This window comes from Ixodes scapularis, unplaced genomic scaffold, assembly GCF_016920785.2.
Source record: "Ixodes scapularis isolate PalLabHiFi unplaced genomic scaffold, ASM1692078v2 PGA_scaffold13__105_contigs__length_92229423, whole genome shotgun sequence".
Classification (NCBI taxonomy): domain Eukaryota; kingdom Metazoa; phylum Arthropoda; class Arachnida; order Ixodida; family Ixodidae; genus Ixodes; species Ixodes scapularis.
Window position 1 is genome coordinate 72,563,956 of NW_024609839.1, and position 14,678 is coordinate 72,578,633.

A 14,678-nucleotide genomic window follows, 5' to 3' on the forward strand; every position below is an offset into this window, starting at 1 on the left:
AAAAGATCTAGAACCGCGACTTCTTAAAATACTCGCATCAATTCTCATTAAATGTAAACTATTCGTATTCGACTCGCCGTCAATTTTCAATATCCGTATTCGCGCATCTTCAATCAATAAATATCCTATTATACTGTATAAACAATTATTGATCACACTAGAATTGAGGCTACGTCACACTTCCGCAAGCGTGTCAGTTATTTTTTTTTCCCCATTTTCTTTGGCTTTTCACTAAATTTCCAGATATATGCACGAGATGGCGTATTTCACGCGGCTTTCGCGGTAAAGTGCGCGCAATGTGGCCTGCATGACCACAGAAATCTACTGCTGCGAAAATAAAGGTAAAAAAATGTAGGAAAGTAGGCAGGGATATTTCAAAATTTTCTAGGGAAGAAGTACCTCAGATAGGAAATTTTTGTACCGAAGGGGATTCTTGGATGTGGTATGGAACATCACTGCCGTGTAGTAGAAATGGCAAGTGCGAGACAGCGAGTGCGTTGCGCGCGCTGGTGCTACTTGCGCGATAAGTCCAGAATCCAAAAGACCCACGGCCTTTTGAAAATATCAGTGCCAACTACAACCTACATCATAAGTTCGCGTATCCCCCAACTTCCTAGCAAACGTATTTGCTACCAGTTGCAACTTGATCATTCTTTTAAATATGATATTGAGCGTCATCTTGCTGCTCCACAGCCAATGGCGTCCATATTCTACCCTGCGTTTTGCTAATCCGTGTGTGGTTTCTGGTGGCGCTGGCGAAAAATTATGTTGTTGACAGCCACTTACGTCTTTCTTTTTTCCAAGGTAAACAAGATGTGGCGCTAACCATGCGTCACATCTTGTTCACGAGAATTCCTCGAATGACAAGATTGGAGACACCAATGGACTAATACAGAAGCTCACCCTCCCGAGATAAATAGAATTTCGCAGACAAGAATAATGACATCACAGAAATGATATTGACTTCTAATCTCCAACACGCTTCCATTTTCATTATAGAAAAAACAAACAAAAACAAAACAAGTGTTGTGCATTGTTTGCAGGACATAATGCTTAGTGCGCTGTACACTATGAAATCATTCTACTATAATGTTATTTTATGTTTTAGTTTATGCCAAAACACTCAACTGGCGGTTGCAAGCCTAAAGAAAGCACTAGTTACCTACGAATTTATGTGTTGCATCCTCAATAAAATGAGCGGGTTTAATGCCGAATCATTTAGCAAAATTATTTTTTATCTCCTCTACTTTCAAGTCCACTGGGCAAGCATTGAAGGTTCTACACAGGGAAATATTGCTCAACAGTACACACACACACACAAAAAAAGCTTTCTTATGTATACTAAACTTTTATTAAAATCAAAAATTCTGAAAACAAAGTATGTTCACATTCTTTTTATCATTATAGTACACCTTACTAGAATAATGCTGTATAGCACGTCAACTGCCTCCTGTGGAGGCACCAGTGTGCTTATACATGCCTCAACCGTAGCCATGACATGAAAAACAGTACCATCGTCACACCTCTAAACTGAGAACACAAAGAAAGCATGAAATACGCTTGTGTCAAGTCATACGTACCATCCCTATACATATGCTACATAGTCTCATATACAAAGCACTCGCCCAAAGTGATCTCACAGTGACATGCCACTCTAGTCGCAGTATCCATCACCGATCGAGGGAATGTCATTGAATCCAGTACACTGCCCCTAGGGAATTGTTATACAGAGGAGAAAATTGTAAAAACTTGTAAGTCGAATGTCTTTCTTTTTTTTATGCAAAGCCATTTTGGGATGAAGCACTGTCATTTGACCAGAAACATTTTTTATAGCCAACGCACTTTATGCAGAAATGCTTGCCTCACGTGATATTCCAAGCCGTGAAGTAGTGTTGCACTCGCATCACGGACAAGACATTCATTGCCACCAACGGGATCCTCCCCCAAGAGTGTTGGTACAGATTTGTTAGGGTCAATACGCCGTATCGCTCGGCTTATTCATCGTAGGAAAAGTTTGACTCAAAGCAAATAATGTGGGCTAAAAAAAGTTAAATAAGATATCGATATAAATCCACCCGTAGCAATACATAGCAGGCACGGCCGTGCACGGCCAACCTCAATGAAATTTAAATCGTGCAGAAGCTTTGCCGACAAAGAAAATAATCCAGGACATATGCGCCACCCGATGAACAGAACCTCTCGAGATGCAAATCCTGCTAGAATTGAACCAGAAAGTGTGCTTTGGACTGGAGCCACTTAATAGGCTATGCTTCAAAGTAACGGCACTTCAACCATCTTGGGGCTTAAAAGCATCGTTGTCAGTTATCCGAACCTCGATCTGAAATCTCGAGAACGCCTTTTCGTTCGCCAGAAATGTTAAAACAGTTTGCAACGGAGCAAAAAGACATTGCTCGAGCTTCCTGACACCGTGTCCGAAGCGCAGGCAAGTTGAATTTGAGAACTATAACAACCGCCGACTGCGCCTGCTCTGCACTGAGCACCAAAATGGCGGCGCCCATGAGCGAATCGAGGATCGGGGTGTAGATGCTCTAAGCATAGCCTGTTCAGTGGGACATGCAAGTGCTGCGAGCACACCCTCAATGAGAACTGGAATATGACGTAACAAAACGAATTGGGTGGTGCAGACACCTGACGAAAAACTGGTATTGGTAGGTTGCCTGGAGCGCGTCTCCGACTGGTATGTCTACCGCGTCCTCAAAAGTGGTCGCTCTATGTCTGCCTCGCGACGTCCTAAAATTGCTGCGCCGTCGTCTGCCGCGGTCCTGGTGGCAGCACAGCCGCGGATGCGGCAGACACCCGTCCTGCCGTGGGCCGTTCCGCAGCCAGACGGTTGACAGACACTAAAGCTGCGGTCCCACCGCTAACGTGTCACACAAAAGACGGCCTGCAGACACTGTCCAAGGTACGTTCCCTCCTCGTATGACAATCCTGTCACAAAAACTTGCTATAGACGTGTTCGAAACATACATCATCATGTATGCATCAAATGTTGTGTCTTTTGTACGATGCTCGAGCGGCGTGACCTCGGCTTAAAGCAGCGACCCCGGCGTCGGACTGCCTTTTTCGCCAGCATTCCTAACACCGACCGCAAGGATTGCACCATTTGACGCCACGTCGCGCCGGCTGGCGCGGTGCTATTTGTCGCCACTTTGGGAGCCCTTTGGATGAGTGGGTAGGATAGGACGGTGACCGCCCCAGTCAAAGACACGTACCATGCAACCCCAGTTCCGGCGAGACAGGAACCGGCGAAACTGCATCCGACGGATCTCGCGTCCGACGGAAACGGATCCGGCGAAGTGGAACCGAAGCTAAAAGGCAGTTCAGCAGATGCACGTGGACTCGTTGTAGTTCCTGTCGTTTGCATGGCGTAGCACGACGCTCCGCGAGCGCTCCTCGGCATGGCTGGACTGCCAGAGGGAGGAGGTGGCCGTCATCATAGGTTTGGAGTTCTTGAGCTTGTGGGCGAGGGTCATGAAGATGGCCTCGAGGTGGTCCGACTCGCTCTCGTCCATGGCCGAGGTCTCGAAGAGCGGCATGTTGTGCAGGTCAGCAAACTTTTGCGCCATGTTGGTGCTCACGGCAACCTGGGAGGAAGGAAGGAAAGACAGCGCAAGTTTCTACATCGGGAAAAGCTGAAGGAGTGAAAAGTGGGTGAGAGATGGGAGAAACTATATTTGAGTTGGTAAGAGAAGCACCAGTTTTACTAGGTTTAGAGATATCTCTCTTTTAAAGCGTTCTGGAAGGAAATTGAGCTTAAATTTAAGCTAAAAGTTGAATCAGCAGTAGCTCGTGGAAGCATGCAAAACAGTCGGATGCGGCGCCTTGGGAAACCCTTCGGGTGAGTGAAGACAAACAAACTGGCACATTTTAGCCACTTTTGTGCATGACATACATTAAGTAAAAGGACATTTTGAGGGTTTACATACCAAATGAGATGTTTACCCCCCCCCCCCCTTTTTTTTTCCAGATTTTCGCAATGTAGAAAAAAAAATTAATTTGATGGCAAGTCTCCAGCAATGGAGTGAGAACTAATTGAACCATCTCGGTATCACTTAACATGCACCCAAAATCTGTTACATGGCGCCTTTTATGCAACAAGCATCGATTGAATCATGGGCACCTTGGGCAAGATTCGAAATCTGCGGTGATGGTACAGTGGGGTCTCGTTAATATGGACACCTCCTTTCCACCAAAAAAGCCTCCATAATTCAAGTTGTTCGTAACGATGCACATATTTACCCAGTTTGTTCCCGAAACATGGTGCCTCTAAAGTGGGGTGTTTATATTAATGGTGTCTGTATACTAACGACACATGACCGCACCTGTCCATTCTACATCCCAAAGGAAATGCGGTTTCATTGCCAAAGCCCCACCTTCTCCTTGCAATCGCACTTGTTGCCAACAAGAATGCGGGGGATGTCACTGGTGAGCCGGTGCTCGTCGCACTCCTCCACCCACAGGGGGAGACTCTGGTACGAGGCCATCTTGGTCACGTCGTAGACAAAGACCACGGCATGCACGTTGCGGTAGTAGTGCTGCACCATGCTTTTGCGGAAGCGCTCCTGCCCCGCTGTGTCCCAAAGCTGGAGCTGCATCGAGATGGCAAGAGAGTGAAGGCCCATTCCACACGTATGGCACGGCACTAAATAGCTCGAAACCAGCCATTCATCAGCACTATTGTCGGTGCTGACTCCATGCTGAGGAAGCACTTCATTGTGTCTGTACATTGGGAAACGCAGGGTCTCATGCAGCAGAGTGCTGGCACAGCACTGATGTAGACCATAATCGTTGCGCATACAGCACAGAGCTGGCTCAATGCTGTGGACACAGCACTGACTTTGCACTATGTATATCACTGCTGTGTCAGCGTTCCACTGCATGTGATGCTACCTTTTCCAATGTACAGACACAGTGCAGTGCCTACTCAGCACTGAGTGAAATTTGATTTGTCCATGCCTCACGGTTTCGGTTATGACATTTTCTAACCAGCTTGCCTGTATACTTTTGCTTCTTGAAATTCCTCCCATTGTCCTCAAGTTCTGACGGCATAATAAATGAAGTGAAAAATGAATTGAAAATGTAAGTCGCACCTAATGCATTGTCGACCTCTTATACGCCAACATCAATGCGGTGAACTCAGAATGACAGCTCCCAAGCCCACAAGATATGGGAGCCTTGCAACAAGAAGAAACAAATTAAACAACTACTGCAATAAAACGTTTATCTCTCTCAGCAAATCTCACAGCTGCTTTCTCGAGCAGAAAATACATACGCACATGCTAGTTTTTTTTTCTTTTTAACGTTTATAGGTTAGGTTTTAAGATGAAGTGAAGCCTCAAAAGCGCGACCGCAAATTTCCCCGCTAAATTTAGAGGGCAAAATAGCGTGGCATGGCTTCATGTCTATATGCAAATAAATTCAGTTTCCCAGCTAAATTTAGCAGAAAAATTGACATCACGTGACCTCAACACCAATTCAGTTTCCCCACAAAAGTTGGCGGGAAAAATAATGTCACATGACTTGTCACATGACCTATACATGTTTGCAAGTACGTCCTCAGGGCATCGCCATCTTGCTCGCTTGGGTAACACTTGGGCACGGCCATAATCCGATTATGACTCCTTAACCGAAAAATATTCGAAAACTTTTAAGAGATTTCACATTTTTTGGTTCTTTTGGCATTCACCTGGAGAATTGGTGGTTAAACATTAGCAAGGCGTCATAAGCGGATTATGGTCGTACCCAAGCGCACCCGAAATGAGTAAGATGGCCGCGCCCGAAGGCCGTACTTGCAAACATGTATACACAAATTCAGTTTCCCCGCTAAATTTAAAAGAAAAATGTACATCACTATGATGTCATTGCGTGACCTACACATAAATTCAGTTTACCCGCTACATTTAGCAGGAAAATTGACAAGTGAAAAGAGGAGTTAGCACCCCTAACTCTAACTAACTGTAACCGACTCTAACTCCAACGAACTCTAACACTAACTCACCACTAACTGCACTTAACACTTGGTTTAGCACTGGTGCATGGTTTAGTACAGTGGACTCGCAATAATTCAAACTCTGATATTTCATACTTCTGGTTAATTCAAACAAATTAAAAAATTTTGGTTCTTCCGCCATGTTTCTCATGCATTTATAAGCTACTTAATTCATACAGCATTTTCGCTTAATTCATACTATTTGTTCATTGCGGTGGGTCAAAGACGTGTATAGAGAGAGTTTGGTCAATGGGAGGTGCGAGCAGAGCTAGGGCGTGCACCAGACTCAAAAAGAGGGCTTGGCATGCTCTCTTGACCAACCAGAAGCCGAAAAGAATCCCCTAGCGGTGGTAGCGAGGAACAGTTCTGATCAAAAGTATACCTTCGTATATGGTTTTAATAAGCCCATAAGAGTGAAGTGTAATAACTCTTTGTGGTTGAAAATAGGGTGCACATGATGTTTTGATCATGATCATGCAGAAAGATGTAAGAAACGAATGCGCCGCTCAACTCTGTTTTGCTCGGGCAGAGTGTGACTGCTCGGCGGCAGATTCTCGGCGATGAGCGTAAGGATTATGTCGCTCGTTCCGCTAGTCGCACTCTTCCACCATCATTTTAGATGAGCGTGATTGAAACATCACGTGTACCACATTTTCAGTCACCGAGAGTTACTCGGATGCACTTATCAGGTTTGTTTCTCGCGACCGCCGCCAGGGTATTGTTTCCAGCTTCTGGTTGGTTACATTCGAATTTGTGAAGACGCCCTGGAACACGCCCAGCCCGCTTTCGGCCAATGGCGCTTCCTCATTTGTCTCCTATACTTTCCAACGAATGGCCAAACTCTTTACACATACGGCTCTGTGGTGGGTTAACCCTGCTGAGTGCACTTCTCACTGAGCACCTGTGTACTGCAAGAAAACAATACCTGCGAAGCTCGTGGTCATTTTTTTCTGCAGTATGCGGGTGCTCGCTGAGGAGTGCACTCAATGGGACTAACCTACCGCAATTATGCAAGCAGAACTGTCCTGACAATCTGCTTTCATTATTCATGCTTTTTTTTTTTCTGATGTGGTTAAATTTGACATTAAAGAAAGAATATTTGCATATAGCAAGCAGATATATAAATTCCCTCAATTAGCATAGCTGAGCGTCTCTCTAGGTTTAATTTTATGTCAAATCTGTCGTTTACATGCCACCTCAACGTAGGCACTGGACCTTCTGAGGCCACGGTTCATAGATATAGACCCTTTTGTTTACAAAAATGAACTGCCATTTGCGTCCCAAGCGACATTTGTTCGCTCCATCTTTGCAAGCCTGTCGAGCTTGCTGATGTCACCAGTGCTAGAAAGCATAAATGCTACACGGACAACAAAGTTGGAGATTTAACGAGGGCATTCGGACATACAATTTAACGTCCTGGAAGAGGCAAGTTGGTTGACAAGAATATTGTAAATATTTTAAGAGATTTCACATTTTTTGGTTCTTTTGGCATTCACCTGGAGAATTGGTGGTTAAATGTTTCATTGACATTTCAAGCAGTGGTGTTAAAGTGGGCTTTGCTCATCCTTTTTATGAACCAAAATTTCTCTGGAACGTCAAAGACTGCACTGCCTGGTGGCATTTGCCATGAAAAGGCTGTATAGTTATATTAAAACTAACTGAGCTTAGAAGTGGACAAGTGGAAGGTTGGGAACAACCTTCATGAGTTCGGCTGAATTTTCTATAGTAAGAGACTGGGAGAAACTATTAGATTAAAATATATTCGGCTAAAACCACTATTCGCTTCGAACTTCACCAATGTTTTATGTGTGTGCCTGCTTATAAATAGGTCCCTGTAGAGGGAAGTGTAAACATCTGCTTGGTATCTGTAACTATTCCTATCTACAGCAAGTTGCTATTTAGCCTCACATCATATTTAGATGAAGTTTTGATCATTCAAACTTCTGATACTTCAGACTAGACTCTCGCTTCCTGGAGTTTGAATTAATGCGAGTCGGCTGTACACCACCAGCGCTAAACCAAGAATGTTTCATGTGGCAACACAACACGTACATAGTAACACAACACGTAGCAATACAGTTTGCGACAAGAAAACATTCTAACCAAAGATAGCTTTAGAGAATAAGTGCACTGCCTGCACTGGGAAATGTGAAAATGTGAAAACAAAAACATTTTTTTGCCAGCATTTGGGTTTTTATATTCCCCAGAGCATACAGCACACTTATTCGTTAAAACCACCTTTGGTTAGAACATTTTATTGTCGCTAACTGAGCCAACTGGTGTACCACGCTAGACAGAGCTACCACAGCTGCATTTTTTACGCAAATCAAAAACCAAAAATTTTGTAAAGCTGGTTCTCTATTTTTTGTGCGTCAATTCAGCAGTGGATAAGAGGGAACATAATAATGTTCAAAAATAGCATAAAAAGACAAAAGAGATAAGTCTAAAAATTGAACACACCAGGTGCTGGTCTGCGCTATGCTAACCTTCTTCAACTTATATGTTTTCTAGACATGTTTTTTTTAGACATTCTCATTTCGCCGTGCATAACCAAGTGGCCCAAGTTTAACACTATCCTACAACTCCTATATTCCCTTTCCCTCAAAGTCGGATTGCAGCTGCGCACACAACGCGAACAATGAATGCCCCATGATCGTGCACTTTTTTCGGTGGATGCTTGGTTTAGCCGATAACAAACGCACAAAGACGACGAGTGCCGTGACGATTAACTTCTGATGCTACCATTCGATGGCGACAATCAGTGTCTCCATTAAGTGATAGCTTCGGCTGCGATCCAACTGATCCTTTGCCTCGGACCACTGACGACCTTGGCGGTTTCACCACAAGTCTGTTGTGCGCTCTTCTGCACCTATTGATCCCTTTCATCGTTTATAAACAGAAACAATCTCTTGCTACACAAGAGACTTCCGGTTGCTCCGATTCGGCAGGCATTCTGAGCCCAGGAATGTCAAAATTCCTGGGGCGATGAAGTTCTGCAAGAATCACGAAGTTGGGAATTTAGCGAGGACCTCATGTTGTGCTATTCAACATATAAGAGTGGATGGGTTGTCTTACAGGAGTAATATTACAAATCCCCAACAAATCTTTCGCTAAACGGTCCTTTAGCTAACCGCCTGAGCCCGTTTGCTGGAAGCTGGCTAACTTTAACCGTGGCAGAAAGTTAACCGTGTTTCCCTACGAGGGGGAGTGTTAGGTCAAGTGACTGGCAGAGCAGGGATGGCGGGGAAACATGGCGGTGCCCCTTCCAGTCAGCTTCGCTCGCCTTGGTACTAATATGTCTTAGTCACCGCACTATCGGGCATGTCTGTCAACAATGAATGGTGCAGGAGGCTTTTGCTTTGTCTTATTTCGCTCAAATTGCAAAGTATGTGCAATGATCTATCCCCATTTTTTGGGTAGTCTTTTGATTCTGGCAATTCCTAAGCCTAAAGGGACGCGGTAATTGTCAACATGGCAAGTCTTTGGAATCCTAGTGGGTTGTGTTGACTCGATCGGCTGGGCGTTAAAGGGATACTGAACCGAAATTTGGATTTCGCAAAGTAAGGCTGCAGAAGTGTTAAACGAGACGCTACGAACTCCAAAACATCACTCGTACATCGATATCTCAAACGGATGGCCATACTTTTGTAAAAGAAGGGCGCGATCAAGCGAGGTCTTTGACGTAACTGTCCTCCGGGAGAATTTGAGAATGAGGAGAAGCGGCCTCACTTCTCTCCTCCTCGCTTCGGTTCACCAGCTTGACGGGACATAGCAAGGAAGAGAGAGAATGGGAATCGTGACGTGCCTTGTATCGTCGGCCTCGTCGGCCGGATTCAATCGCGCACTTCTTTTCCAAAAAATATCGCGATCCGTTAAATATATCGCCGAATGAGTGATATTTTTTGGTTTTGCAGCTTCCCGCCTATCCGCCCGGCCTTGTTTAGTGAGCTCGAAATTTCGGTTCAATATCCCTTTAATGGCACGAAGAAGCAGACCGCATGCCAATTTCCGCAGGAGCCAAACTATGCAATCTATTTTTTTTTTACAGAGAAGGTTTTACACCCACTTCTTGCATGCTAGTCAACGTTACTAGATTACCGTAAAATACCGGGCAAGCGCCCACTCAAACTTTGGGGTAATAGCAAAAAAATGGGGGATGGGCGCTTGTCCGGTCATCAATTTTACATATAAATGTATTGTGCGTGTTTTTTAGACCTCACAAATTTGATAATGGGCACTTAATGTAGAATGGGCGGATGCGCGGTGTTCTACGGGACCTCAGTTGTGGAACTCCCGCAAAAGGGGGTACCCCCTTCACTCAATTCAGTCCGCTACCCGTCATTTAAAGTGCCATCTAGATTTTCGTTATAAAACTGAGTGGCCCATGGAGTATGGTGGAACGCCATTTGATGGTGCGCTTCGAAACATTTGTATTCCATAGAATACACTGTAGATACCATAGCAGCCATCCGGCACGTCGAACAATGGGAGGCGAGTCGGGTGAGTGAGGGGCGGTACTGCCCGTGCAAGCGGCGTCTATGAGCAGTTCCGTAACTGAGCTAATCTAATAACGTTGATGCTAGCCGACCATGCTGCCGGTGTGTCGCTCGCCTTTCACTGCGCACTTGTTACTCATCGTTTCCTAACACTGAACTTCGCCGTCCTCTTTCGCACTAAGAAGAAAATTTCAACCAGGCCTGTCTTGACCTCAGACAGTCAAACATTAAATAACATAGCAACACCCCTTACCGATTTTTTGGACCGCGAGCAACAAAAAGTGTTTCTCAAGCTCAAATGTGTACCGTGCTGCGTCGCAAACACCCAGCAGCGCACTTACTCAGGTACCCCATTTGCAAAAAGTTTTTCATGAAAGCCACTTATATTCGCTACAACCAGTAAGTGGCACGAGATACCTCCCCATAATAAAACACTCGGCTATCGTGCATCCAGCCCTCGTCAAGCTTGGCTAGGTACTTGTATGTACCTAGTAGGGGAGGGCTGTTCACTTTTTGCCGTGGTTAAAGCTAACCAGCTCTCAGCAAACGGGACCTGGAGAACTGGTCATTAAAAATTTTATGAACATTAACAAGAAGCGTTGCTATGGTGGGGTTTGTTTGTCCTCCAATTTGACTGGAAGTTTGCGGGATTGTAAATTACCAAAAGCGCCTCCCTGCGGCGACAATTCTTGGTTCGCTAGCAAGCAATTTTATTTATTTATTTATTTATTTAATTTACCTCAAAGCGCCCTTTCGGGCATTGTATGAGGGGGGAGTACAAGGTTTTCGACAAGAATTTCGAAACGATACATATCGTACATATTTGCTTAATAAACAAGAAACAATGCAATACACCCACTCGAAAGGAATACACTCTTACACAAACAGGAAACAATGTGCCAACCAGGCTACAAAAAGAGAGAAAAAAGACCATCTTTGCACATGAAAAACAAGAAAGACACCATCCCGCGATTCATTCCATGGAAAAGTGAAACAAACGTTCACATGATGATCTCGTGAGAACTACGCTCTAGAAAAGCCCCAGTGTCCCAGTGTCATGCTTTTCAGGTGCCGATACGTATCGGTGCAAACAAAATGTCACCAGTGTAGTCATCTTGACTATCTCAAGACGGGGAACGCCACGGACGCCGCCGAGCCTGGGTGATTGCAAGACAACGGCATTGGCAGACGGTGTTTGCCTACTTCAATGAGCCACTGACAGAAGACGCAACGCACGAAACGTGAGAATGCAGCGCTGGCGCCGCGGTGCCTCAACCGACCATCTCCGTACAACTATGGACCACTACGACACGTACAAATGCAATGTGCACGGTGATCGAGGAAAAAACCTTGAATACCAAAGCAAGCAACTCAAAATACTAGAAAATTGTGCATTAAAGAGACTCGCATTGCAGCAAATTACTTCAACAATTTAACTTAATTACAATTTGCTCCAAAAGTAGTTTAACTACAATTACTACTATGTGAAAAGTAATTCATTACAGTTACAAATTACTTCTACAAAGTAATTGAATTACTTTAGAATTACTTATTTATGAAAGCGACCCGACTTGGGCCGTATAACTTTAAATGAGTTGTGTAAAATGCAGCATATTTGTTCATACCTTGCCCCAATGTTTGAAGAGGCTTAAGCATCGCTGCATAAGTGTCACGTATTGTACTTTCCTTTTACGAATTTTGTCAAATTCATGATAGAATTTGACAGTTTGGGGCAATGAGGTACTATGTTCTTATATATTTAATAATTAATTATAAATTAGTTCATATGCTGGAAGACGCCAGATCGCTAAAGAAAAAATTGGGTTGACAGACTTTTGTTAGCCGGGCAAATCAAAATGTGACAATTAGTCATATGTGAATATTTTACTAGTGTTAATATAAAACTAAAATTCACACGTGCTAATACGACCACATCCACATACAAACATCATGGTATTGTAAATTATTTACATTGAGCTGAAATTATAATGGCTCAGAAATATATAAGAACCAAATCGGGGCTCCCAAATCCTTGGTGACCATATTCACAGATGCGAGGTCAATCGCCAGAATGCTCACGCAAATAACATGCAAAGTAAAACCACCAGGAAATAAACTTAAAAATAATACGAAGATACAAACATGTGACAGCACTGGAGGAGGGACAAAAAACTGGCAAAATAAAAAGAGAAATAACTTCATAGCCAATTAAAATTCCCAACCTCATCTGAAAGATCAAGCTCAAGTTTTTTTTCCTTTAATATTCTGGCATGTTTACATGATTGTTCTCTGCTCGCACCGCAGACGGCGCTACACGGCGCCATCGAGGTAGGCTCCAAAGAGGATTGTCTTTCAGCCCGCAGTGTAAGTAACAAAACAAGACACAACGCAACGCTATTTTTGCTGGGCGTGCGTGTCAATTTGTGCGTGTGTGTCACCGAGCGCTAGGCCGATTGTGCGAGCGCCGAGGCTTACAGAGAAATTCTGTCGGCACTGCAAAGTCTTGCAAAGTATATTGTAATTGTGCTTAAAATTTTCCAATTACTGACAATAGAAAGAAATTAAATAACAATCCCTTTTTGCTAAAAGTAATTAATTACAATTATAATTACCAGAAGAGTAATTAAATTACAGTAATTGAATTACTGCCCAAGCATGCATTGCACTAAGGGAAGCGTAATAGAAGCTTTCGGAAGATTTTCTGCTAAAACCAAGACCCGGCACGCCGACGCCCCTGAGGAAGCTCGACGCATATCTTCGGTGCCTCAGGGAGGTAGGTGCCCACCGCTGATGCATTGCCGTTCACGAAGCATTTGAACGCTTTTAGGTATTTGTAGGTTTTAGGTCGTTCTTAGGTATATCAACCAGGTGGCTCGAATAGTTGTGAAGATGTGCCCACAATGCCTTCAGCAGATTTGTCATTTCCTTGAGGAACAAGTGCTCTTTCTTTTCACCCAAGGAAAGAGTGAGGAATGCCGATCCTTTATTGGTAGATTTCTAGAGGTACCACAGTTAGTCCTCAGCGGCGAACTGAGGGACCTCAAAAACAAGCAAAAATAATGGCCAATTGAAAGTAACATACTCCCCTTAGAAGTTTGGCCATGATTAGTTTATTTTTTACTTCCACATACCCTGTATAGTCACATCATTCCTTCCATTTGTAGATATATTTCACTTTTATTTGTAATCTAAATTTCTTCGGTCAATTGTATTTCCTCGTGTGCTCAGGAGGCTGGCTAGTAGGCGCCCATGCCTACGGCTTATATACGTATCTGCTAGCCGTGCACGCCTCCTGCTTTCCCTCTTTTCCATTGCGCAAATAAAACAATGCCCGATTGATTCAATCAAACGCGAATACGTCACAACATTGATTTCAGTCTGCGTGTTGGTGATTGTTTTGCCACTAGATCTTGGCCCCGCTCGATTTTGAGATGAGACAGAGTGTAGGGCTTCCGAAGTTTACCGGGACGTTAACGTCAGTGCGTCAACAGATGAAAGCGCGACCGATACGAGAAGGCGAGCCAGCGATCTTGCGTACACGTAATCAGCGTTGTATCTTTGTTTCGGACCGTTAGCCTACCTACCTTAATCTGCTCGCCGTCTACGTCGACGGTCCGTTCCCGAAAGTCGACGCCGATCGTGGCCTCGGTCTTGGCAGGGAACTTGCCGCAACAAAAGCGGTACGTCAGGCAGGTCTTGCCGACGTTGGAGTCGCCGATCACGATGATCTTGAAAATGCGCTTCTGTTTTTCCACGCTCACCCGATTTGGCGTGCTGCCCTGAGTCGTTTCCTCCATCGTCGATCTCGGCGAGACAGAAATTCAAACGATCGATCAGAAATTGAGTGAAGCGTTGGGCTTTTGGGTGAAATCTTGGGCCTTGGTGTGTCGCTCGAGCTCGAAGGAAAACAAATGCAGCTGTTTACAACATCCAGGCTTTGCGTCGGTTCTTGACACTCGGCACGTTTTGAGGCGACAAACGTGACTAGAAAGGTGGGATCGAGTGCGCCTCTTCGTGCGTCCAGTGCTCAGTTCGCCGCTGGTTTGGGATCGTAGAAAGCGCTGCGACAGTTTCACAATCACGACAACAGAGTCAGTTTCGATATTCGACTTTCAGCTCAGAGACGCCATGTTTGCAACGAGAGTAGTGTGTCTCTTTCCCGCTTGCTTTCC

General features: G+C 44.5%; 1 protein-coding gene across 1 annotated transcript; it reads right to left on the reverse strand.

Moving 5' to 3' along the window:
• Nucleotides 1–1,332: 1,332 nt before the first annotated feature.
• LOC8039787 (putative Ras-related protein Rab-33) lies at nucleotides 1,333–14,661 on the reverse strand. The gene is made up of 3 exons (XM_002413685.5): nucleotides 14,091–14,661; nucleotides 4,395–4,610; nucleotides 1,333–3,605 (listed from the first exon to the last, which is right to left on the reverse strand). Exons 1-3 carry the CDS (start codon nucleotides 14,301–14,303, stop codon nucleotides 3,342–3,344), a joined length of 693 nt encoding a protein of 230 aa, XP_002413730.4. The 5' UTR covers nucleotides 14,304–14,661; the 3' UTR covers nucleotides 1,333–3,341.
• Between the last annotated feature and the right edge of the window lie 17 nt (nucleotides 14,662–14,678).

Coding starts and splice junctions, on each gene's coding strand:
- LOC8039787 (XM_002413685.5), bottom strand. CDS start 14,303: ATGGAGGAAACGACTCAGGGCAGCACGCCAAATCGGGTGAGCGTGGAA. Junction 4,611..14,090: donor TAGACGGCGAGCAGATTAAG/GTAGGTAGGCTA, acceptor ATCTCGATGCAG/CTCCAGCTTTGGGACACAGC. Junction 3,606..4,394: donor AGTGCGATTGCAAGGAGAAG/GTGGGGCTTTGG, acceptor CCTTCCTCCCAG/GTTGCCGTGAGCACCAACAT.